At 40.4% G+C, this 26085-nt stretch overlaps 2 protein-coding genes across 2 annotated transcripts in view; one reads left to right on the plus strand and one right to left on the minus strand.

The window, feature by feature from the left end:
• ELP6 (elongator protein 6) overlaps positions 1-26085 on the minus strand; it is a 218580-nt gene that overhangs the window by 187126 nt on the left and 5369 nt on the right. The window lies entirely within an intron of this gene.
• On the plus strand, positions 15038-16102 carry LOC149179712 (uncharacterized). The gene is made up of 2 exons (XM_089418041.1): positions 15038-15175; positions 15307-16102. Exons 1-2 carry the CDS (start codon positions 15048-15050, stop codon positions 15788-15790), a joined length of 612 nt encoding a protein of 203 aa, XP_089274167.1. The 5' UTR covers positions 15038-15047; the 3' UTR covers positions 15791-16102.

Raw genomic sequence — 26085 nt, forward strand, 5'->3', positions numbered from 1 at the left:
AGAGACTCGCATTACTGTTCTTAAAGCTGGGACTTATTCCTTGGCTCGGACTTGCATTATGCAGTGGTTCTCTGGTGATGGCTATACTCTGTATGTTGGCAAGCTCTTTGTTTGTTGTCTTGAAGTCCTTAAAGGCTAAAAGTATACACATTTCTTTACGACTACTATGCAATTCCAAGGATTAGAGAATGAGTTTGAAAAAGTTGTTGGATTGATTTTTTTTTTCGGGCATTGACTCTTTTGCAAATTCTTTTGCATGTCTCTTATCAAGTACATTCGTTTAAGTGTGATTTTGAACCTTTCGATCCATTTATTGAAGCAAATTTGAGGCACATTTTAAAAGCTACAAGCAACGTACTTCTGATGTAATTATGAAGGAACGTGAGGCAAGTTATGGAGAAGGTTTGGCCATATAATAGAAGCCAAATTTTGAAGGCTAGAGTGAAGGCACACTTGACACAAGTTTGAAAGAGCCAATGACTCATAATAATTCTTCAAACAAACTCTAAAATTTTCAACGACTCTATGGAAAAATTTAAGATCCTAAGGAAGTTGAGATTTTGGAGTGTTTTTGACTTGGATTATGGTTAGAAAAGGTGTGTTACATTGGGTTTTCTTCTACAGGTGAATTTGCACTATTGAAGGGCCACTTTCAGGTACATCCAGTGAAGACTTATTGTTAATTTTAGGCAACAATGGTATGTTCTATGCTTTAGAGCAATTTTACTTCAATTTCTTTATGAGCCCAATATCAATTTCAATTTAGCAATCACATAAACATGTAAATAAAATGCTGATAGAACATAAACATAAACAGTAGAAGACAAGCCAAGACAACAAGACACAAGATGTGGCACAAGCCAGGGACAAACCCCAATGTGGGGAAACCCTTTATCAAATCTTCTTTTAGTCTTCAATAGTTCAGCAAAGAGAGATAGTACAATTTACAAATTCTGATATTTTATAAAAGCAGCAAAAGAGCCCTAACCAAAAAAGTCAACGTTGGTCAATAGGGCAGAGTTGACCCTCAAAGATTCTGTCAACTTCAGTCAACTTCGGCCTCCAAACAGCAAGATGAAACAGCCCTCAAAACAGTTGAATTCTACCCAATCAAAGTCTGGTCATGTTAGGTTGTGTTATATTCTTTCCATGACTAGCTCCCCTAGCTAATCGGCGAGTTAGAGGGGGGGCGGAGACCCCCTTTTTTTGTCGATTACGCAGCGAGGGGGTCACAGGGGGAGTGGTAGCCCCCCTTGTCCAAAAGGCTTGAGGAGGGTGAGTAGCACCCCTCTACGAGGTCCAGGGCAGCACCCCGGGGAAAAAAAAATTGGACCCTATATTAGGTAGGCGGACCTATCTATGGTTTTCGCACATGGTTTTGGGAGTGATGATTTTCGGTCCATGGTATTGGATGCTTCGGCATGTATATATATGTATTTTAACATTGAAAGGAACATAATGAAAAATCAAGCTGGTAGTCCCGATTTTGGGATCCCAGGGAAAATCTCTGTGTATATGTGTTTTATGTGTTATGCTCTCGCATTGTTTATTTTTCTGTTCTTAGAATTCGTACGTAAGTAATTTCTGTACGGGGTTAAAACCTATAGGTCAAACAGTCAACCTACGGTCAGCGCTAACCACAGTCAACGCTGGTCAAAACTCCTCAATTTTCATGCCCAAAATTGCAGCCTACTTAGACAGAGACTCCTCACCCAAACTGAAGTCAAAATAGGTCAACGCATCAAGTCAACACAGTCAAACAGCCTCCCAGTAGCTCAGTCAACACTGACCAACTTAGCAAACAGAAACCCTAGTTCACACGTGTGAAGAGAGACAAGACTTCCTCAAATAGTGTGCCCAATCACAAGAGGAGAGAGAGATATGTGTGATGAGATGATGGTGAAAATGACTTGAGGTCTCCTTCTTTTTATATGCAACGTTGAGGATGAATTGGGGGCTTGTGTGCCTGTTTTGCTTGCTAGCCAACCTTGACAATTTGTCCATAATATAAATAAATTCATATCTTCATTTGTACATGTCAGAATCGGATGATCTTTAGATCAATCCTACACCTCTCCGAGAGAGGAATCTAATAAAAATATCAGTTGTCATAAATAAGATGACCCATGTGGAGTTTGGCCCTAGTTGCCAATTTTAACACTCCCTCTCAACTAGGGAGAACTCCACCTGCTAATCCATCTACCAATCTGTACCATCTCTGCCATCCATGCACTGCTCTACTGAACTATGAAGAAGAAGAAGTGATTGAGAATGTATCATACCATTCTCTACTGACCCGAAGTCAGTCCCAATCAAAAGAGAGTGTCTCATACCACTCTTACTGACCCGAAGTCAGTTCCCATTGATCCTAGATCAATATCGGACATCCTAGCATAGGGAGTACGATGGTACACGATGCGTCCATCGGTAGTACTATGGTCCCTATCATCATTTCCCTACTTATTGGCTAGATGAGAGGTACTTCCCATGAGTCCCAGACTGCATGGGTAGGATGTCTCGACAAGAGAAGGATGAACCACTCATCCTGCTCACATGTTGTTAGGCCCCTATAATACTAGTGTATTCCCTTTTCATTATTGTCCTTGTAGCCCCTTATTATTATTGGTGTGCCCATGTTGTCCCCATATTGTTATTATTGTGCCCCATAGAAGCCCATTATTGTTATTTTTGTGTCCTTACATTATTATTGTTATGTCGGCTTGACTATATTGTGACCCCTTAGACTCCTATATATAGAAAAGAGGTATTGTCATTTGTATCATCCAATAATTGTTCATTTGTGTAATGTAAAAGAGGTTTCCCCCTCGAAGAGGCTGATTTTGAAGTCGTTGCTCTATCTTTTCTTCTATTTTGTGAGTTGGTTGCATAACAATTGGTATCAGAGCTTTGGATTCTAGGGTTTCACTGCTTCAAACAGGTCATCGTGGCATTTTCGCTATAACTATTTTTCTACAACATTTCAGAAGCTAAAATTAAAACTCATTTGAGTCAAAATCTTGATGAACCTCGGGTACGAATTTTAGATCTTGTCTCGCTATATTTTCAGATATATGATCCAAGGAAGTTAGGGTTTTTACAGGCTCCCGAATTATATCTCAAACAGGTGACCTAGGGAAAATCGTCATAACTTTCTCTCTGAGCATCAAATTGAAATTTCATAAAAAGGTACAGAAAGAGGACGGACTATAGTTTTTTGTGTATCGGTTTCAGGTCCAAAGGTCGAAACAGTGACACATGGCACTTCGTACAAATTCACTCTACTGAACCAGTCTATAATCAGGTCATCGTGGGATATTTGGAATAACTCTTTCTTGGAGAATCCAATCTTGATCAGACTTGCAGGGTTGGAACGAGGACTCAGAGGGCTACCACAAGATGAAATTTCAAACCTTGTAGATCCGCAATTACAGAGATACAACCGATTCAATATCGAGCTCCTACAAAGCCAAAAAATGAGTGGTCTTTTTAAAATTTTGCATAAGTTTGGTTTGAAAAATTAGTTAGAAGGAATTCAAAAGACATAGTGAAGCATAATTATCATTAATTGATGCCTCGAAGAAAGAAAATAGAAACACCTAGTGAGCAACCTAAAAGCTCTAGAATGACTCATGAAGAAGAGGAAGAAATGCAACATGATATATCAAAATTACGAAACCAAGTGCAACAAATTTCACTCTCACAAAAAGTAACAGAAGCTAAGATGGATGGTTTAAAGAAAGGCGAAGAAGCTAAGATGGATGGTTTAAAGAATGGCGTGGAATCTAAGATGGATGGAGTGGAAGCTAAGATGGATGGTATAGAAGTAAAACTTAAAGGCAATATGAAAGATTTGAAGACAGATTTGACAAAGTTGCTACAAGAAATGCTTACTAATGGTGAAAGGGTAGTAAATGAAACTCATGATGAGAACAAAAGAAATGTTACTCATGATTTCATAGACTCTAATGTTGGATTGAAGACCCACCATGTTCCAAAGATCGAGATGAGGAAGTTTGATGGCAAGGATCCCGTAACATGGATACTACAGATGGAGCAATATTTCGATCTCTATAATGTGCAAAACACACAAAAAGTATGCATTGTAACTTTATATTTGGAACCCAATCAGTTTGTACGGTATCAATGGCTTTGCTCTCATAAACAAATTGTCAATTGGGCAATTTTTACAAAACAAAATGATAGCACATTATGAGGATACAAAAAGCAACATCTTTTTTAGCCAATTGATAAATCTCAAACAAAAAGGTTCAATGGTGGTGCACATTGAGGACTTCCAAAAATTGAATATAAGGGTAAAAGATATTTCAAAGGAGCATAGGATTGATGTGTTAAGAGGGACATTAAGGATAACATCCAACATGAAGTTCGCATTTGGGAACCTGATTCATTGGAAAAGGCATTCAGGTTGGCAAGAAAAATTGAAAGAAAAAGTATGGCAACAAGGAATCACAACTATAAAGATGGAAGTGTTGTTGCCCCTAGCCTTCCACAACCTACAAGGTTGAGACCACAACAATTGGAAGAAAAAAGAGCAAAAGGATTTTGTTACAGTTGTGATAGCAAATACCCTAAAGGTCATAAGTGTGTTGAAAATAAATTATTTTACATAGATTGTGAAGAGGAAGAAGAAAAGGAACAAGAAACATCAAAAGAAGAAGATACACACCAGGACTTCCAAAAATTGAATACAAGGGTAAAAGATATTCCAAAGGAACATAGGATTGATGTGTTCATAGGGACATTAAGGATAACATCCAACATGAGGTTCGCATTTGGGAACCTGATTCATTGGAAAAGGCATTCAGGTTGGCAAAAAAAATTGAAAGAAAAAGTATGGCTACAAGGAAGCCTACCAATCACAACTATAAAGATGGAAGTGTTGTTGCCCCTAGCCTTCCACAACCTACAAGGTTGACACCACAACAATTGGAAGAAAAAAGGTTACAGTTGTGATAGCAAATACCCTAAAGGTCATAAGTGTGTTAAGAATAAATTATTTTACATAGATTGTGAAGACGAAGAAGAAAAGGAACAAGAAACATCCAAAGAAGAGGATACACACCAAGAACAAAGCCTAAAGAAAGAAGATATGAATCCGACTATATCTTGTAATGCATTGGCCGGAATAACCACTCTTCAAACTATCAAGATAGAAGGACATATAAAGAAGAAGAAGAAATAATAGTGTTAATTGATTCGGGCAGTACCCATAATTTTATTCATTGTAAGATAGCGAAAGAATTGAATTGCTTCCTATATCCAGCACCAGTGTCAAGTGATGGTTGCAAATGGAAGAACCATAAATTGCTCTGGAAAGTGCCATAATATCAAGCTATCCATGGGAGAATATGTGTTGAATAGCCCAATGCTTTCCGTTCCAATGGGTGGTGTTGATGTTATACTAGGAGTCCAATGGCTACAATCTTTGGGTACAATAGCTTTTAATTTTCAAGAATTTTTCTTGAAATTTTTTTCAGAAGAAAAGAAAGTTGAATTAAGGGGTGGGTATCGTAGGGAAACCGGGAAAGATAATTAGCTCTAACGGCATGATAAAGCTTCTAAAGAAAGAACAACGTAGCATAATTGCACAATTATGTTCGCTAGAGGTTCCCACGTCGAAATCATCTATTTCTCCAGATCTCCAAAAAGTCTTGGACAATCATTACAAGGTATTTGAGATCCCCAAAGGCCTCCACCTATTCGTGATCATGATCATGCTATTCATTTGATTCTAGGAAGTGTTCGTCCAAACATCAGACCTTACAGATATCCCTATGCCCAAAAGAGTGAAATTGAACGTATGGTTGCAAAAATGCTAGAGGCTAGTATAATTCAACCTAGTCAAAGTTCTTTCTCTGCTCCAGTAGTATTGGTGCACAAGAAGGATGGATCATGGCGCATGTGTCCAGATTATAGGGAGCTCAACAAGCTCACAGTTAAAGATAAATTTCCCATTCCTTTCATTGATGAATTATTGGATGAATTGCATGGAGCAATTTACTTCACCAAGTTGGACCTTCGTTCAGGATATCATCAAATCAGAATGAAGACTGAAAACATTCTGAAATCATGAGGGTAATTATGAATTTTTGGTCATGTCTTTTGGCCTTACCAATGCACCTTCTACATTTCAAGGTTTGATAAATTCCATTTTCAAACCCTTCCTTAGAAAATTTGTGTTAGTATTTTTTGATGATAAACTAATCTATAGCAAGTCTTTGAAGGATCATGTTCAACATGTTGATAGAGTGCTCAAACTATTGGAGGAGAAACAATTATATGCAAAAACCTCCAAATGTTTCTTTGGAGTACAAGAGGTGGAATATTTGGGTCATATTATATATCATGAAGGTGTTAAGGTAGACCCTAGCAAAATTAAAGCCATTAAGGAATGGAAAATCCCCATATCCATAAAACATCTGCGAGGATTTCTTAGGTTGACAAGGTATTATCGCAAGTTTGTTAAGAATTATGGGAGAATAGCAGTACCTCTAACAACATTACTAAAGAAAGATGCATTTTCGTGGACTCCAGAAGCAACGAAAGCCTTTGAACATCTTAAAGAGGCAATGTGCCAAGCACCGGTCTTAGCTACGTCAGACTTCACAAAAACCTTTATTGTGGAATGTGATGCCTCAGGAAATGGAATTGGTGTTGTTTTAATGCAAGAAGAAAGACCCATTGCTTTTGAAATTCGTCCAATCAAAGGAAAGTATTTACACAAAGCTATTTATGAGAAGGAAATGTTGGCAATACTACATGCACTTAAGAAATGATGACCTTACCTAATGGGAAGACACTTCAAGGTAAAAACAAATCATGATAGTCTTAAATACTTTTTAGAACAAAGATTATCTTCAGAAGAGCAGCAAAAATGGGTCACAAAGATGTTGGGTTATGACTTTGAAATCATCTACAAAAAAGGGAAGCAAAATGTTGTTGCAGATGCACTCTCAAGAAAGGATGAGGATGTGGAAACATTACTTTGCGCCATTTCTATTATCCAACCAGATTGGATAAACGAAGCAAGGGATGAATGGAAGAATGACAAAGAAGTGTGGGCACTCATTCAAAAGTTATAACAAGACCCTAGTACATCTGATACATTTAGCTGGAAAAATGATTCGTTATGGTACAAAGATCGCTTATACCTCTGTAAGAATTCCCAACTCAAACAAAAGATTCTTATGGAATTGCACACCTCTCCCTTAGGAGGGCACTTAGGATTTTTAAAAACTTACCACAAGGTTAAGAAGGAAATTTTTTTGGGATGGCCTTAAATCTAATATTCAAAAGTTTGTGGCGGAATGTTTGGTTTGCCAACAAAATAAAGTTGAAACAATTAAGACCTCAGGTCTATTACAACCTTTATCCATTCCAAATCAACGTTGGGAGGAGGTTTCAATGGATTTTATCACAGGTTTACCCAAGTCCGAAGGAAAGAGTGTCATCATGGTGGTAGTTGATAGACTTACCAAGTATGCACACTTTTGTGCATTATCTCATCCATTTAAAGCTAGTACAGTTGTTACTGCATTTATGGAAACAATTCAAAAGCTAGATGGAAACCCAAAGATTATTATAAGCGACAGAGATCCTATTTTCACTAAAAAAATTTGGACAGAATTATTTTTTTGTCTGGGTACTCAGTTAGCTCATAGCTCATCGTATCATCCTCAATCTGATGGGCAAACTAAGATAGTGAACAAATGTTTGGAAGGATATCTTCGTTGCTTTGTATTTGATAAACGGACACAATGGGTCAAATGGTTGCCTCTGGCTGAATGTGGTATAACACTTCCTTCCAAACTGCAGCAAAAAATGACCCCATTTATGGTATACTTTATGGATATCATCCACCGTCCATCACATCATATTTAAGAGAAAATTCTAAGGTTCAAGCAATGGAAAATCACATCAAGCATCAACAACAAGTTCTCCAACTCTTAAAAGATAACCTCACTTTGGCACAGAATAGAATGAAACAACAGGTAGATCAACATCGCAGCAAAAGAAATTTTGATGTAGGTGACTGGGTATTTCTACAGCTACAACCATACAAACAAATGTCCCTCAATCAAGCTAAGAAGGATAATAAATTATCACCAAAGTATTATGGTCCGTACAAGGTGTTGCAAAAGATTGGTACTATGGCATACAAATTGGAGCTTCCTACAGCTTCCCGAGTGCACCCAGTTTTCCATGTTTCATGCTTAAAAAAGGTTATAGGTGACAAGCTCCTAGTTCAAACAATATTGCCAGAACTTGATGAGGAAGGAAAAATCATATTGGAACCTGAAGCAGTCACAGAAACAAGAACTTGACAGCTACGAAATCAATCAATTTCAGAGTATCTCATCAAGTGGAAGAACTTACCTGCTGAAGATTCCACATGGGAGGATGAGAATTTTATACAGAATCATCCAGAACTACTCAAGCGTTGAGGACAACACTTTTCTAAAGGAGAGGGGCATGTTAGGCCCCTATAATACTAGTGTATTCCCTTATTATTATTGTCATTGTAGCCCTTTATTGTTATTGTTGTTCCCTTACATTATTATTGTTATGTTAGCTTTGACTATATTGTGACCCCTTAGACTCCTATATATAGAAAGGAGGTCTTGTCATTTGTATCATCCAAGAATTGTTCATTTATGTAATGTAAAGGAGGTTGCCCCCTCGAAGAGGCTGATTTTGAAGTTGTTGCTTTATATTTTCTTCTATTTTGTGAGCTGGTTTCATAACACATGTCGCCAGGGGGTATCACAGGGGAAAGATGAGCCACTCACCTTGTACACAACAAACCACTAGGGGAAGGTTGAACCACTCACCCTATGGTTGCTCACCACTCCAAGAAGTAACCCAAGCCCCCCGGAGCTCAATGTCCATCTCATACAGGACCCTCATAAGAGGTTCTCTCCACGACTCCAAGTCATTCTCGGAAGGCCAAGAATTTGACCTTCCCCAGGGGCTTTGTCAGAATATTGGCAACCTGCTTATCAGTCCCAATGTAATGGAGCCTTATTGCTCCTCATTGTACCATATCCTGGATAAAGTGTTACCTAATATCTATATGCTTGGAGAGATCATGAAACACGGGATTCTCTGATAATCGGATCCCACTCTGGTTGTTGCAAAAGATCACGGTGGTATCCAACACATGTCCAAACAGCTCACTAAAGAGCTTCCTCAACGAGACAACTTCACAGGAGGCCATACTAGCAGCTATGTATTCGGCCTCAGCAGTGCTCAAGGCAACCAATTTCTGCTTCCTGCTCATCCAGGATATCGAAGTAAAACCCAAAGAAAAACAACATCCAGAAGTGCTCTTATGATCCACCACACTGCCAGCCCAATCAACGTCAGAATAACCATGCAACCTCACATTTCTGGCGGTGTATCTCAGTCCATTAGTGATTGTACCCTGAAAATATCTCAAAAGGTTCTTGGCAGCAATCCAATGTATATGATGAGGCTCAACCATGTATTGGCTCAATGTGTTAACTGCAAAACATATGTTCGAACGGGAGTTCACCAAGAACATTAGTGCTCCTATGAGTTGACGATACTCAGAAGCATTTCCCAATTCAGGTCCAGCAGCACTACCACATAACTTCTTAAAGTTAAGTTCCATCGGAGTAGTCACAGGCTTGCAGTCCACCATCCCAAATCTTTCCAATATCTTCACAACATATTTTCCTTGAGAGAGGAAAATTTCACCTGGATTTTGCCAGACCTCCAACCCTAGGAAATAGTGCATCGGTCCTAGGTCCTTCATCTCAAATTCAGAAGCCAACTCCCTCTTACATTTGTGAATGAGAGGGTCTGCACCTGTCAGAAAGAGGTCGTCCACATAAAGTACCAAAATGAGAGGTTTATCATTTTCAACCTTAAAGTAAAGGTTCGGATCGGCTTCACTTCTACTGAATCCCAGCTTCATCAGATAGTTGTCGATCCTCTCATACCAAGCCCGGGGTGTTTGCTTCAATCCATAGAGAGCTTTCTTCAACCTGCATACATGAGATTCCCGATCATGAAATTCAAACCCCTTGGGTTGTTCCACAGACTTCTTCTTTGATTGAACCATGCAAGAAGGCGGTCTTGAAATCCATCTAATGTAGGTTCCATCCTTGCAAGGCAGCAAGGGCTATCATCAAGCGAATGGTGGTGTATCGAGCAACAGGTGCAAATATCTCATTGTAATCTACACCTTCCTTTTGAGAGAAGCCTTGAGCAACAAAGCGAGCCTTGAACTTTTATGCACTTCCATCAGCTCCATGCTTGATTTTTGTAGAGCCACTTAGAAGTGACAATTGATTTGTCCTGGGGTCTAGGGACCACATCCCAGACATCATTCTTCATAATTGACTCGTATTCTTCATTCATAGCATCCTTCCATACTTGTTGCTTCACGGCTTCTTCGAATGATGAAGGCTCATTTTGAATGATAGTGCTCATGGCGGTCAAATATCCTTACTACCTATTTGGCGTCTTTCTTTCATGGAAAATCCCCCTTGGTGCAATGTGCCTCTCGGCATCTTCGAGAGTCTCCCTAAGCTATGATGGTCTCCTCTTGGAGGAGGAAGGCTCATGAGGGAGTGGATCAATAGGATCCATTGGTTCATCAACATCAGGCATCGTTTTGTCCTCTTTTTCACCCTGATTTCCTGTGTCAGCTTCTTTGTCCTTCCTTAGGATAGGAAGGTTGTTGATCTTCCTAAGGGCCATATCTTCGTCGAAGGTGACATCATGACTTATCTCAATTTCCTTTTGACCAGCCACATAAATTCTATATCCCTTAGAATTTTCACTATAGTCCACAAAAATTCCTTTCTTCCCAGATGCACCCAATTTGCTTCTTTTCTCTTTCGGCACATGAAAATATACAGGGCTTCCAAAAATTCTAAAATGAGACGCATCGAGTTTCTTACCAGTGAACATTTCTTCGGGAGTCTTGGAGTCCAATGCTTGATGAGGGCATCGGTTTTGAACATACACGACGGTATTTGCAGCTTCACCCCATAGAAACTTCAGAAGGCCTTGATCATGAAGCATGGCATGGACAGCTTCTACAATAGAGCAATTCTTCCTTTCAGGAACACCATTCCACTCGGGAGTGTATGGCGTTGTAGTCTCCCTCTTAATGCCAACTTCTCTACAATAATCTTGGAATTCATTGGATTCATACTTGGTCCCATTATCAGTCCTCAATATCTTGATTTTCTTCCCGGATTGGTTTTCGATCAAGGCTTTGAAATGTCGGAACCAGGTGAACACTTCATCCTTCTTCTTCAAGAAGTAGATCCAAGTCTTGCGAGAATAATCATCCACAAAGGTGAGATAATATAAGTATCCTCCCAAGGAGTTTACGAGCATCATACCAGATATGTCAGAGTGGATCAATTGCAATATGTCTATGGTCTTGCTATTACTTGAGGGGAATGGTCCCCTTGTAAGTTTTCCTTCGACACATCCCGGACATACACCTTCATGCTCTACTTTGAACTCAGGCATACCTGTCACCATCTGTCTCACATCGGGTAGGGCCTTATAATGAAGATGGGCAAACCTCTGGTGCCATAGTTCAGACTGTAGAGATGTGTCGCAAGACATGAATCCCAATGGACTTCCTCCAACTTGATACAAATTGTCAACCCTGAATCCAAGAGTAAAAGCATCCTTGAAATTTCTTTTCCAAACACGTACCTTTCCATCGATAAAAGCCACCTTGAATCCTTTATCTTCCATTGTTGAACTAGACACCAGGTTCTTCTTAAGATCGGGTACATATAGTACTTCTTGCAAATGAATAGTGTTACCTTGATTCAATTGAAGGGTAACATTCCCCACTCCCTTCACAGAATAAGTGGCATCGTCTCCAAGGATGATCTCCAAGTTTGTCTCCTTTTCTATCAGATTAGAGAGGGCTTACTTGTATCCGGTGAAGAGCCTTGATGCACCACTATCAATCAGCCAATTTCCCAAAGTGTCCGAAGGAGAGGCAGTGGACAAGGCTGATATAAGATAGTACTTTTTTTGCTTATTCTTAACAACATTGGATTCATCATACCTGGAGATCCTTGATTTCTTGGAGGGTCGACCATTTCCTTGATGTCTCGCATTCCTTTTTCCTTTGCCATTGGACCTGCCATTGCTTTGATCATTGTTGTTGTTGTTGAAGTTGCCCCTGGAGTTGTTATGATAGTCATCATCTCAAGGTGTATCCCTTTTATTATTACACTCCCTTGCATAGTGGCCAAACTTATTGCAAACAAAGCACTTGCCCTTCCTTCCTCCCTTAGATCCAGGCTTTCCATGGAAATGACCTTTAGACCCTGCATTATTCCTCCTTTTGGCTTGAGCATAGAATGCAGTGGGGTTGCTTCTATTAGAAGGCATTTCTTGCTCCACCATTCTTGTTTCTTCTTGAATGCATCTCGACATCAATTCTTCAAACCCTGGAATCCGATCATTGTTGAGTATAGTGGTTCTAAACAGTGTTGCACACATCGCGATAAAATCGCGATAAAATCGGAAAATCGCGATTTTTTAAATTTGCCGATTCAAAGCGCGATTTTTATCGAAAAAATCGCCAATTTTTTTTTATAGCGATTTTTATCGAAAAAATCGCGATTTTTTCGATAAAATCGCGATTTTTTCGGTTAAAATCGCGGAGGGCGCGGGCAGCGGGGTTTTATATGGAAAAAACGATTTTTTTTTTATTCATTCAGCAGTCCGCCGCGGAGGAGAAGGAGAAGAAGGGAGGGAGAGGGTTGCCGTCGGTTGTGGGAGCGAATCGAAGCGATTTTAGGAGGAATCCAAGCCAAGATCGCCAATTTGTCCATAAACCAGGTATGTAGATTAATTTTTTTTTGTTTTGGTTCAATAAAAACTTTGTTTTTCATTGTTTTTAAAGAATTTTTGGAAATTTTTCATTGATTTGGGATGGGTTATTTGTTATGACTATGAGAACCAATTTTTGATTTTTATTTTCTCATTTTCTTTAAACATTGTTTATTTTTTTTTATTTTTCATTGTTTTTTGGCATTTGGTTGGGTGACTTGGGTTTAGAAATTGGGATTTTGGAAATAATTAGCTTGTAATTTTGCAAATGCTAAATTGTAATTTGTATTTACTATTATCATTTATGTAATCCTAAATTCCTATTTCCTAATCCTTATTTTTCCATAGGTTTGCAAATTCAAAATTCAAAAACAAACATGCCAAGGAAATTGGATCCTTTCTGGGAATATGGTGACCCTAAAACTCCGAATGATAGACAAAACTTGTATTGCAAGTTGTGTGGAAAGGAAATATTCGGGGGGATATACAGGTTGAAGTTCCACCTTGCACAAATCCCTGGACGTGATGTGGGGCCCTGTCTAAAGACAAATGCTGAAATTATCCAAAAAGCCATGAGAGCATTGGGAGAATTAGAGCACACTAGAGACGCCAAAGAAGAACTCAAAAGGCAACTAAAAAGGTCAGCTGAAGGAAGTGGGCCAAGTGGCACAGGTTCTACTGCAGCGTCAGTCAATCCGTTTGCTGCATCATCATATTTTGTTCCTCGAACCACACCTGGTTCACAACCAACTATCGGTTCAATGATGAAAAGAACTGAAAAAGAAAAAGCTGACAAGTTGATGACAAAATTTCTCCTCTGGAGTGATATTCCTTTCAGCATTATAAGGAATAATCCATTTTTCCAACCTACTCTTGATGCTGTTGCCAGTGTTGGCCCGGGGTACAAACTCCCTTCTCTTCATGATTTCAGAGGCCGGCTTCTTCAAGATGAAAAGCGTGACTGCACCCAAAGATTGGAGGATTTTAGGGCATCATGGGCACAAACAGGATGCACTGTTATGTCAGATGGTTGGACTGACCAAAAGGGGAGAACCCTTATAAACTTCTTGGTTAGTTGTCCCTTGGGGACTATGTTTATCAAATCTGTTGATGCAACTCATCAAATCAAAGATGCAAAAAATTTATGTGATTTGCTGGATGTGTTTATTTTGGAGGTGGGTGCAGAAAATGTTGTCCAAGTCATAACGGACAACGCTGCAAATTATGTTGCTGCTGGTAGAATGCTTATGGACAGGCATCCTACTTTATTTTGGACACCTTGTGCTGCCCATTGTATTGATTTGATGTTAGAGGACATAGGGAAAATTCCCTTTGTCAAAGAGGCTGTTGACTCATCAAAAACCATCACAAAATTTATTTACAATCACACATCTGTGCTTAGCTTGATGAGAAAATGCACCAACAACAAAGAGTTGGTGCGCCCCGCCATTACACGGTTTGCGACGAGTTTCATATCTCTTCAATCCCTCTTGAATTCTATGTGGGATTTGAAGAGAATGTTTGTTTCAGAGGAGTGGCGTTCTTCGCCAATGAGCCGCAAACCAGAAGGAGAGGCCGTCTGCAGACTTGTTTCATACCAAGAAGACTTCTGGGCGGGAGTGCAGGAGGTGTGCGCTGTCACTGAACCTTTGGTAAAGGTTCTTCGGTTGGTAGATGGTGAGAAGCCCGCAATGGGCTATTTGTATGAAGCCATGGACAGGGCCAAAGAAGCCATTCGGTCCTACTATGATGACAAGGGAGATGATGGGTTCCAGAGACAACTCCTTCTATGGAAGGTCATTGATGAGCGATGGAACAACACACTCCATCGTCCCATTCATGCTGCTGGGCTTTTCCTGAACCCTGCATTTTCTTATGCATGTGGGTTTAATTTTGATGTTGAGGTCGTGGAAGGATTATTAACCTGTGTCCAGAAGATGTTGAGATCTTCAGAAGAACGTATGGAGATCTCTAGACAAATTGAGCAATATAAGTTGTCAGGTGGCTTATTTGGCTTTGATATGGCTGTCATTGATAGGACGGTTAAAATGCCAGGTATTTTTTAGTTTGTAGTATGTACTTTGTAACTTTGTTTCAAATTTCATTGTTTCTTCAAATTCCATTTTTTTCTTATGTTTATTTAAAATTTTATTTGTAATTTTGTTGTAGACGCATGGTGGAAGATGTATGGTGGCAGAGTACCCCTTTTGCAAAATCTTGCCATACGCATCCTCAGCCAAACATGCAGCTCCTCGGGATGTGAGCGCAATTGGAGTGTATTTGAAAAAATACACAACAAGAAGCGCAATAGGTTAACACTTAAACATTTAAAATATTGCAAATTTCCAAATAAATTTTTGAATTCATTAAAGTTTTAAACAATATTTTTTTTATAATATTAATTATTAATTATTAATTTATTATTTCATGAACTTTGTACAGGTTGGAGTCCCATAGACTTAATGACATGGTCTATGTCTACTACAATCTTCGATTGTGGGTGAAACAACTAGAGAAGACACCTGATACGGAAGCCATCTCATTGGATGGGATTGACACCACTGCTGAATGGAGGGTTGAGACCGAGAGGCCTCTCATGGATCCCACTGAGGATTGGTTAGTGCAGGAGGAGGGGGAGGAGGAGGAGGAGGAGGAGCAGGAGCAGGAGCAGGGGGAGGAGGAGTTGGAGGAGCAGGAGGAGGAGGTGACACCGCCTACCCGGGCTACCCGGGCTACCACTACCACCAGTAGAGGACGTGGTCTCCGTCCACCTCAGCCTCCTATAGCTGCTACTACTAGTTCTTCAGCTTCTAGAGCACGTCAGACTCCACTGCCATTTCCACCACCACAGGCACCAGCTTCTACATCTAGAGGGAAAGAGAAAGTTGTGCCATTTTCTCGCAAGAGGGGCAGAGGAAATCAATAGGATTAGACTTTCATTTTATTGTATATGACATTATGACATGATGAGATACATTATCATATTTTTTGTTGATATTTTGAGGCTGAGTTGGACTTGGGACTCAGGACTTACTATTCAGGACATGATTCAATGTTATGTGTGATTTTAGCGCTAGAAATGATATTAAACATCTTATATATTAGTTTTTTTATCATATTTATGTGTCAATGTATTTATTTTATGTTGTAGATGGTTTAGATATTAAAAAAATTGAAAAAAATTGAAAAAAAATGAATATTTTTGTGCCAAACGATTTTTTCCCGCTTTTTTCCGATTTTTTCCCGATTTTAACGATTTTTTCCGCTTTTTTCCCGGCGCCGATTAAATCCCGATCGCGATGTGTGCAACATTGGTTCTAAATACATACCACTCAGGTGGGAGTCCTCCAAGGGTGGTGAGAGTAAGTTCCTTGTCAGGAATGACTTCTCCAATCGAGAGTAGATCATTCTTGATCTCAGTAATCCTCAAGAAATAGGATTGGATGTCCTCGTCCTTGCCCTTCTTAATATCCTTCAACTTATTCTTGAGAAAGAGAATTTGATTAGCATTACTAACCTTGAACATGCCGACCAACTTATCGTTTATCTCCTTGGAGGTCTTCAATTCGGAGATATAGGCCACTAGATGCTTGTCAATGGAATCCTTGATAATCTTCTTCGCTTTGAATTTAGCCTTATTGTACTTTGTATTCGCAGCAGTCAATGTTGGTCAACAGGGCAGATTTGACCCTCAAAGATTCGGTCAACTTCAGCCTCCAAACAGCAAGATGAAACAGCCCTCAAAACAGTTGAATTATGCCTAGTCAAAGTCTGGTCAAACTGTCAACCTGCGGTCAGCCCTAACCACAGTCAACATTGGTCAAAATTCCTCGATTCCTCACCCAAACAGAAGTCAAAATAGGTCAACGCATAAAGTCTGCAGTCAAACAACCTCCCAACAGTTCGGTTAACGCTAGTCAATGCAGCAAACAGAAACCCTAGTTCACATGTGTGGAGAGAGAGAAGATTGCCTCAGATAGTGTGCCCAATCACAAGAGGAGAGAGATGTGTGATGAGATAATGGTGAAAATGACTTGAGGTCTCCTTTTTATATGCAACGTTGAGGATGAATTGGGGGCTTGTGTGCCTATTTTGCTTGCTGGCCAACCTTGACAATTTGTCCATAATATAAATCAATCCATATCTTCATTTGTACATGTCAAAATCGGATGATCTTTAGATCAATCCTACACCTCTCCGAGAGAGGAATCTAATAAAAATATCAATTGTCATAAATAAGATGACCCATGTGGAGTTTGGACCTAGCTGCCAATTTTAACACTTATCCATGTAAAGATGTCATCTGTGTATGAAATTTATTAAGGCATGGTCTTTTTGTGCAATAAGTCGAAGTTGTGCTAGAACGTAACAAAAAAAAATCCCTAGGGTTTTCGCTAGAAGACAGATTTAAGTTTTGTGATCTATTGTGACCTATGCAAGAGGAAGGTTTTTGATCCATCTCGACCTATATGAAGATGGAGTTATTTCATATTGAAAGCCTAAATGACATCCTTGTGTGTAGCAATCTTGAGCACTCAAACATTCAATGAATTCCATTGGAGTCTGAATGTGCAGATCCTATCATTATAAACTTCCCATTATATAATTCTCTCATATTGGAATTTGGGCAACTCACAGCAATTGATGTCATCCATTTGACAATCCTTAATTTTATAAGCAGACCAGCGAAATCAAAGAAAACCGAAGGTGGTAGTGCAGACTTTAGGGCTTACAATGATAGTGCACTGCTTTGTCCTGCATGAAACCAATATGCTATGATCTTTGAGTTCCTTTGATTATATCCAGATGACAAAAATAGAGATGTGGAATCGAATGGATGAATGGAACTTTTAGGTTTCTCAGTATCAACTGTGATAAGTGTTGAAAAATGTGTAACTAGGTTCGGTCTTCATTAGTATGAAATGTATTCTTGTAAATATAAAATGAAAAAGAAATTATTATTATTGAAGCATGGGTTTCATGCTCAAGTTCTTTTATTTTATAGGTCAAGCACCTATCGAGTGCTTCTAGGGTTTGTCCTAGGTATAAGAGTCATTGTCATATATGGAAGACCCTATGGGCACATTGTATATTGTAAATAAAAAATTATTTTGTCTTGAAAGTGTCAAAATACCTCCAAGATCAAGTCGGCCTACATGAAGAGCAACGTCTGCCCTTGAAGAAGCCTATATATAAGAGGAACTCGTCCTCCAATTGGATCATTCACTCACTCATATCTCATGCAAAGAAGGGAGCAGCAGAAGGTCGAAGAAGGAAGTGCGAAGAAGAGAAGGACAAGGAAATTCAAAGTGTTTGGGTCTCTCTACATTCTTTTGTGTTAATTTTAGGTATGTTTTATGCTTAGAGCAAATTTACTTCAATTTTCCATATTAGCTCAATATCAATTCCAGATTAGCAATCACATTTAGCATGATAGTAAAATGCAGATAGAACATAAACATAAATCGTAGAAAACAAGCCAAGACAAGAGGACACAAGATGTGGCACCAGCCAGGGACAAACCCTCAACATTTTGACTTGACAAAATAAGAGCAGAGATCTTCTCTAAGAAGATGACACATGAGGTAGCAGATCTGAACTCAGGTGATTCCATCACCATGTTGTACCCATCACTGTGTTGCATCCATCATCACTGTGTTGCACCCATCATCACTGTGTTGCACCATGCTACACCCATGATGTTGTCACCTATATGCTGCATACAACAATATTGTCATGGAACAGCCTTAGCTGCTTGCTATGGCTTGCAGCCTAGCAAAGCAGCTAGTTGTAACTTGTCAATATGATATAGCAGAGGTACCTTACTGTACCTCATCTAGATACCAAACCTCCGAGAAGGACATCCTAAATTGTCCTCTATAATACGGATCTTTGCTCTATCCATGACTGCATTAGACACCGAGATCCTACACCCAAGACTGTAGCTATGCCGAGACTGTAATACTTCTTGTTACAAGTCTTAAGGTCTTCTGCTCCATCCATTTGATTGTGAGAAGACAGCACCTACAGGTATGTTGTCTATACATATGCCGAGATAGGATACTGCTCCTTGTCATGCTTCAAGAATGTATCCAGACCTGTTCCATACATCCGAGTTTGTGACTGCTCCTAGGTCATCTCCATACCTGTGATAAAGCTTCTCCTATGACTGCGTAGGAGCCTCCTAGTCAATGTGATGATCATCCTCCATTAGGATAGCGTTCATAGAGCTCCTTCATTGATAGCGAAGAGCTCTCATTAGTATCTGCGGCTAGGGTATATCCTCTCATTAGGACTGCGTCTAACTGTGTGAGAGACTACAACTAGGGCTCCTTTTGGAGCATCCATTGGCAGCGTATATCTTGCTGCGTATAAAGGTCTCCTTTAGGACAGCGTGAAGGGATCCTCCTCTAGCTGTATAGAACCCTCATTTGACTTGTGGAAGAGACCTCTTCTTTCCAGCGAATTAGAGTGGAATAAGGCCAGTAGTTAGGGCCTGTGTTAAACCTTCTTCCATGACTGTGTTAGGTTCACTTCCATGACAGCGTTAGGTTGTTTATTAGGGCAGCGTTAGGGCTCCTCCATACTAGCGTTGAAGCCTTTCCTTGCTACGTTATAAGAGCCTCCTTTTGGGCAGCGAAAATTCCTCTAATCATCCTCCATGAATGTAGATGAGGGCAGCGTATAGATCTCTTTAGATAGCATCTAGGGCTAGGGAAAACCTTCTAGGGCAACGTATACTCTTAGGGACTCTTCCTTCCACTAAAACCCAAACAAGTGGAGAGGAAGAGATCACAAGAGGTGTGAGTGTGTGTTGCATATGACTTGCAAACCTCTTCTATTTATAGTAAAACATTGAGGATAAGGGGGGGCAATTTGGTTGTTGGCCGACCTTGACGAATTGTCCCATAACACAAATAAATTCATATCTCCATGAATACATGTTAGAATTGGATGATCTTTAGATCAATCCTACACCTCTCGACGAGAGGAATCCAAGAAAAATATCAACTGCCATAAATAAGAAGACCCACATGGAGTTTGGCCCTAGTTGCCAATTTTAACACTCCCTCTCAACTAGGGAGAACTCCATCTGCTAATCCATCTGCCAAACTGTACTATCTCTGCCATCAATGCCCTGCACTGCTCTACTCTGCTCTGCTGAACTATGAAGAAGAAGAAGTGATCGAGAATGTATCATACCATCCTCTACTGACCTAGAGTCAATCCCATATAAAAGAGAGTGTCTCATACCACTCTTACTGATCTGAAATCAGTTCCAAATAGAGAGTGTCTCATACCACTCTTACTGAACCGAAATCAATTCCAAATAGAGAATGTCTCATACCACTCTTATTGACCCGAAGTCAGTTCCAATTGTTCCCAAATCAATATCATCCTAGCATAGGGAGTACGGTAGTTACACGATGCGTCCATCAGTACTATTATGGTCCCTATCCTCATTTCCTTAGTCATTGACCAGATGAGAGGTACTTCCCATGAGTCTCAAACTGCATGGGTAGGATGTCTCAACAAGAGAAGGATGAACCACTCATGTCGCCACGGGGTATCCCAAGGGAAGGCTGAACCACTCACCTTGTACACAACAAATCACTAGGGGAAGGCTGAACCACTCACCTTGTACACAACAAATCACTAGGGGAAGGCTGAACCACCCACCCTATGATTGTGTTGCGGCAGGAGAAGGATGAACCACTGATCCTGCCTACATGGAAAACCACTAGGGGAAGGCTGAACCACTCACCCTATGGTTGCTCATCACTCCAAGAAGTACCCCCAAGCCCCCGAAGCTCCCAAAGCTCAATGTCCATATCATACAGGACCTTTAGGAGAGAGTCTCTCCACGACTCCTAGTCGTTCTCGGAAAGTCAAGTATTTGACCTTTCCCAAGGGCTTCATCTGAATATTGGCGACCTCCACATCAATGCTAGAGTGATGGAGCCTTCTTGCTCCCTGTTGTACCATATCCCAGATAAAGTGGTACATGATGTCTGTATGCTTGGAGCAATCATAGAACACGGGGTTCCTCAACAATCGAATCCCCCCTGGTTGTCACAGAAGATCACAATGGTATCCATCACGTGTCCAAACAGCTCACAGAAGAGCTTCCACAACCAGACAACTTCACAGGAGGCCATACTCACAGCTATGTATCTGGCCTCATCGGTGCTCAAAACAACCAACTTCTGCTTCCTGCTCATTCAGGATATCGAAGCAGAACCCAAAGAGAACCAACATCCATAAGTGTTCTTGCGATCCTCCACACTGCCTGACTAATTAGCATCAGAATAATCATGCAGCTTCACATTTCTAGCAGTGTATCTCAATCCATGAGAGAGTGTGCCCCAAAGATATCTCAAATGATTCTTGGCACTAATCCAGTAAGGCTCAACCATATATGAGCTCAACATGCTAACTGCAAAGCACATATTCGAACGAGAGTTCACCAAGAACATCAATGCTGGTATGAGTTTATGAAACTCAGAGGCATTTCCCAAATCAGGTCCAACATCACTATCGCATAACTTCTAAAGTTAGGCTTCATCGAGGTAGTCACGAGCTTGCATTTCACCATTCCAAATCCAGAATCCAACTCCCTCTTACTTTTGCAAATGATAGTGTCTATACCTGCCAAAAAGAGATCGTCCACACAAGGTACCAATATGAGAGGTCTATCATCCACAAACTTAAAGCAATGGTTTGGATCGACTTCACTCCTAGTGAATCTCAGCTTCATCAGATAGCTGACAATCCTCTCACACCAAGCTTGGGGTGCTTGCTTTAAATCAAAGAGAGCTTTCCTTCACCTGCATACATGAGATTCCTGATCATGAATCTCAAACCCCTCAGGTTGTTCTACATCAGAGGTCTTGCTATTACATGAGGGGAATGGTTCCCTTGTAAGATTTCCTTCGGTACATCTCGGACATGTACCTTCATGCTCTTCCTAGAATTCAGGCATCCCTGTCACCATCTGTCTCACATCGGGTAGGGCCCCATAATGAAGATGGGCAGACCTCCAGTGCCATAGAAGAGATGTGTCACATGACATGGTCCCCAATGGACTTCCTGTAACTTGATATAAATTGCCAATCCTGAAAGCATCTTGAAAAATCCTTTTTCAAACACGTACCTTTCCATCGATGAATGCCACCTTGAAACCTTTGACTTCCATTGCCGAAATGGACACCAGGTTCTTCTTGAGATCAGGTACATAAATAACTTTTATAAATGAATTGTGCTACCCTCATTCAATTGAAGGGTAGCATTCCTTTCATCCTTTCCGGGATAGGTGGCATTGTCACCAAGAAAAACCTCCAAGATTGTTTCCTTCTCTATCATATTAGAGAGCGCTTGCTTGTATCGAGTGAAGTGCCCTGAGGCACCACTATTAATAAGCCAATTTCCCAACAAGTCTGGAGAGGGCTGACATAAGATAATACTCAAAAGCACCATTTGATTCTTCATATCTGGAGTTCCTTGCTTTCCTTGAAGAATCGGCCATTTCCTTGATGACCTACATTCCTTTTTCTTTTTCCATTGTACCTGTCATTCCTCTGATCATTGAAGATGCCCCTGGAATGATTTTTATTATCATCAAGTGATGTGTCCCTTCTATTTGGACACTCCTTCGCATAATGGCCAAACTCATTGCAAGCAAGGCATCTGCCTTTCCTTCCATTCTTAGATCCGGACTTCCCATTGAAGTGACCTTTAGGTAGGACACCAGATGCTTCCACTACGCCACTCTGAAAGCCTTCTTTGCTTCAACTTCACCCTTGGTGAATTTGAAGAGGGATGAGGAACTCATTGAGCCTTTTGTCATTTCCAACTGTCTTCGGTGATTGCTCTTTCACTCTTGCTTGGGCTTTGTCTTCACCTCAACTCCGATACCATGTTAATTTTAGGTGTGTTCTATGCTTAGAGCAAATTTACTTCAATTTTCCATATTAGCTCAATATCAATTCCAGATTAGCAATCACATTTAGCACGATAGTAAAATGCAGATAGAACATAAACATAAATCGCAGAAAACAAGCCAAGACAAGAGGACACAAGATGTGGCGTCAGCCAGAGACAAACCCCAATGTGGGGAAACCCTTGATCAATTCTTCTTATGTTCTTCAATAGTTTAGCAGTGTTAATTTATGGTATGTTCTATGCTTAGAGCAGTTTACTTCAAATTCTTCTTATTAGCCACTGTTTAGCAATCACATTAACATAAAGTAAAACGCTGATAGAACATTAATTGATCAACAGAAAACAAGCCAAGACAAGAGACACCAGATGTGGCGGTTAGCCAAGGACAAACCCCAATGTGGGGAAACCCTTTGATCAATTCTTCTATAATCTTTAATCTTTGTCCTGGGTCATAGCATCCTTCCATACTTGATGCTTCACGGCTTCTGTGAACGATGAGGGCTCATTTTGTTCTTCATGATGGACTTGTATTCCTCAGTCATAGCATCCTTCCATACTTGATGCTTCACGGCTTTTGTGAACGATGAGGGCTCATTTTGAATGATCATGCTCATAATGGTCAAGTATCCATGATACCTGGTCGGCTTCGTACTTTCCCAGAAAGTCCCTCTAGGTGCAATGTGTCCTTCAGCATCATCAAGTGTCCCCCTAAGCCATGAGGGCCCCTTCCTAGAAGAGGAAGGCTCTTGCGGAGGGGGATCAATAGGGTCCATAGGTTCTTCCACTTCGGGCATTGTTTCATCTTGCTTTTCCTCCGGTTCGCTGGTGTCAGCTTCTCCAGATTTCCTTAGTATAGGAAGATTGTCAACTTTGCTAAGAGCCATATCTTCGTCAAAGGTGACATCATGGCTAATCTCGACTTCCCTTTGACCAGCCACATAGATTCTATAGCCCTTAGTATTTTCGCTATACCCCATTAAGATTCCCTTCTTTCTAGATGCACCCAATTTATTCCTTTTCTCTTTCGGCACATGAAAATAAATAGGACTTCCAAAAATTCTAAAATGAGATACATCAGGTTTCTTACCAGTGAACATCTCTTCGAGAGTCTTGGAATCCAATGCTTGATGAGGGCATCGGTTTTGAACATATACCGCGATATTCGCAACTTTGGCCCATAGAAACTTTGGAAGCCTTTGATCATGGAGCATGGAACAAACAGCTTCCAAAATTGTACGATTCTTCCTTTCCGCCACACCATTCTGCTCAGGAGTGTATGGTGTTGTGGTCTCCCTCTTAATGCCAACTTCTTTGCAAAAGTCATGGAACTCATTGGATTCATACTCGGTCCCATTATCAGTCCTTAAGATCTTGATCTTCTTCTCAGTTTGATTCTCAATCAAGGCTTTGAAATGACGGAACCAGGAGAACACTTCATCCTTCTTTTTCAAGAAGTATATCCAAGTCTTGTGAGAATAATCATCTGTAAAAGTGAGGTAATATAAATATCCTCCCAAAGAGTTCACAGGCATCATACCAGATATGTCGAAGTGAACCAACTGCAATATACCAGAGGTCTTGCTATGGCTTGAGGGGAATGGTCCCCTTTTGAGTTTTCCTTCGGCACACCCCGGGCATACACCTTCTTGCTCTACTTTAAACTCAGGCATCCCTGTCACCATTTGTCTCACATCAAGTAGAGCTTTATAATGAAGGTGAGCAAACCTCTGGTGCCATAGTTCGGACTGAAGAGATGTGTCACAAGACATGACACCCAGCGGACTTCCTCCGACTTGATATAAAGAGTCGACTCAAAACCCAAGAGTGAAAGCATCTTTAAAAAAAAAATTCCACACACGTACCTTGCCATCGACGAAGGCCACCTTGTAGCCTTTGTCTTCCATTGCCGAAATGGACACCAGGTTCTTCTTGAGATCAGGTACATATAGAACTTCTTGCAAATGAATTGTGTTACCCTGATTCAATTGAAGAGAAACATTCCCTATGCCTTTCACGGGATATTTGGAGTTGTCTCCAAGAATAATTTCCAAGTTGGTCTCCTTCTCTATCAGATTAGAGAGAGCTTCTTTGTAACTAGTGAAGTGCCTTGAGGCACCACTATCAATAAGCCAATTGCCCAACAAGTCTGGAGGAGAAGTAGTAGAGAGGGCCGATATCAGATAATATTCATCTTGCTTATTGTTAACGTTGTTAGATTCATACCTGGAGTTTCTTGCCTTTTTGGAGGGTTGACCACTTCCTTGATTTCTGGCATTCCTCTTTCCTTTGCCATTGAACCTGCTCTTCCTTTGATTCTTGTTGGAATTGCCTCGGGAGTGATTTTGATCATCGACATGAGATGTTTCCTTTCTATCAGGACACTCCCTCACATAGTGGCCAATTCTATTGCAAAATGAAACATCTTCCTTTCCTTCCACCTTTCGGTCCAGCCTTTCCCTTAGATTTTGACCCGGAATTATTTCTCCTTTTAGCATGAGAGGAGAAAGCAACGAGATTGCCTCTAAATGTAAGCATTTCCTGCTCTTCCATCCTTGTCTCTTCTTGAATGCATCTCGCCATCAATTCCTCAAATCCTGGAATTACATTATTGTTGAGAAGAGTGGTTCTGAATACATACCATTCGGATGGGAGCCCTCCAAGAGTTGTGATGGTCAGTTCCCTGTCAGGAATGACTTCCCCAATCGATAGGAGATCATTCTTGATCTCGGTGATCCTTAAGAAGTAGGCTTGCATATTCTCATCTTTGCCCTTCTTAATTTCCTTCAGCTTATTCTTAAGGAACAAAACTTGATTTGCATCACTAACTTTAAACAGGCTTACCAGTCTATCGTAGATTTCCTTGGAGGTGTTCAGCTTGGAAACGTAGGCCACCAGGCGCTTGTCGATAGAGTCCCGAATGATCTTCTTTGCTTTGACTTCTCCCTTGGTCCACTTGTTCCTTGCAGCAACTGATGCATTTGATGGAGGCTCAATGATTCTGCCTCTCACATGGTCCAACACTTCTTGCTCTTCCAATGTCAGATCAAAAGACATCTTCTATCCGTGATAGTTAGACTTCTCATGGAGCTTATCTTCGACAGAGAAGTGTGATGAGGAACCCATGGAGTCTATAGACTTTTTCCAACAGCCTTTGGTGATTGCTCCTGCTCTTGCTCTTGCTTGGGCTTTGTCTTCACCTCAGCTTTGATACCATGTTAATTTATGGTATGTTCTATGCTTAGAGCAGTTTACTTCAAATTCTTCTTATTAGCCACTGTT

This window comes from Pinus tabuliformis, chromosome 3_2 (assembly GCF_031772625.1).
Source record: "Pinus tabuliformis cultivar Carrire ecotype Pingquan chromosome 3_2, CPIR1, whole genome shotgun sequence".
Classification (NCBI taxonomy): domain Eukaryota; kingdom Viridiplantae; phylum Streptophyta; class Pinopsida; order Pinales; family Pinaceae; genus Pinus; species Pinus tabuliformis.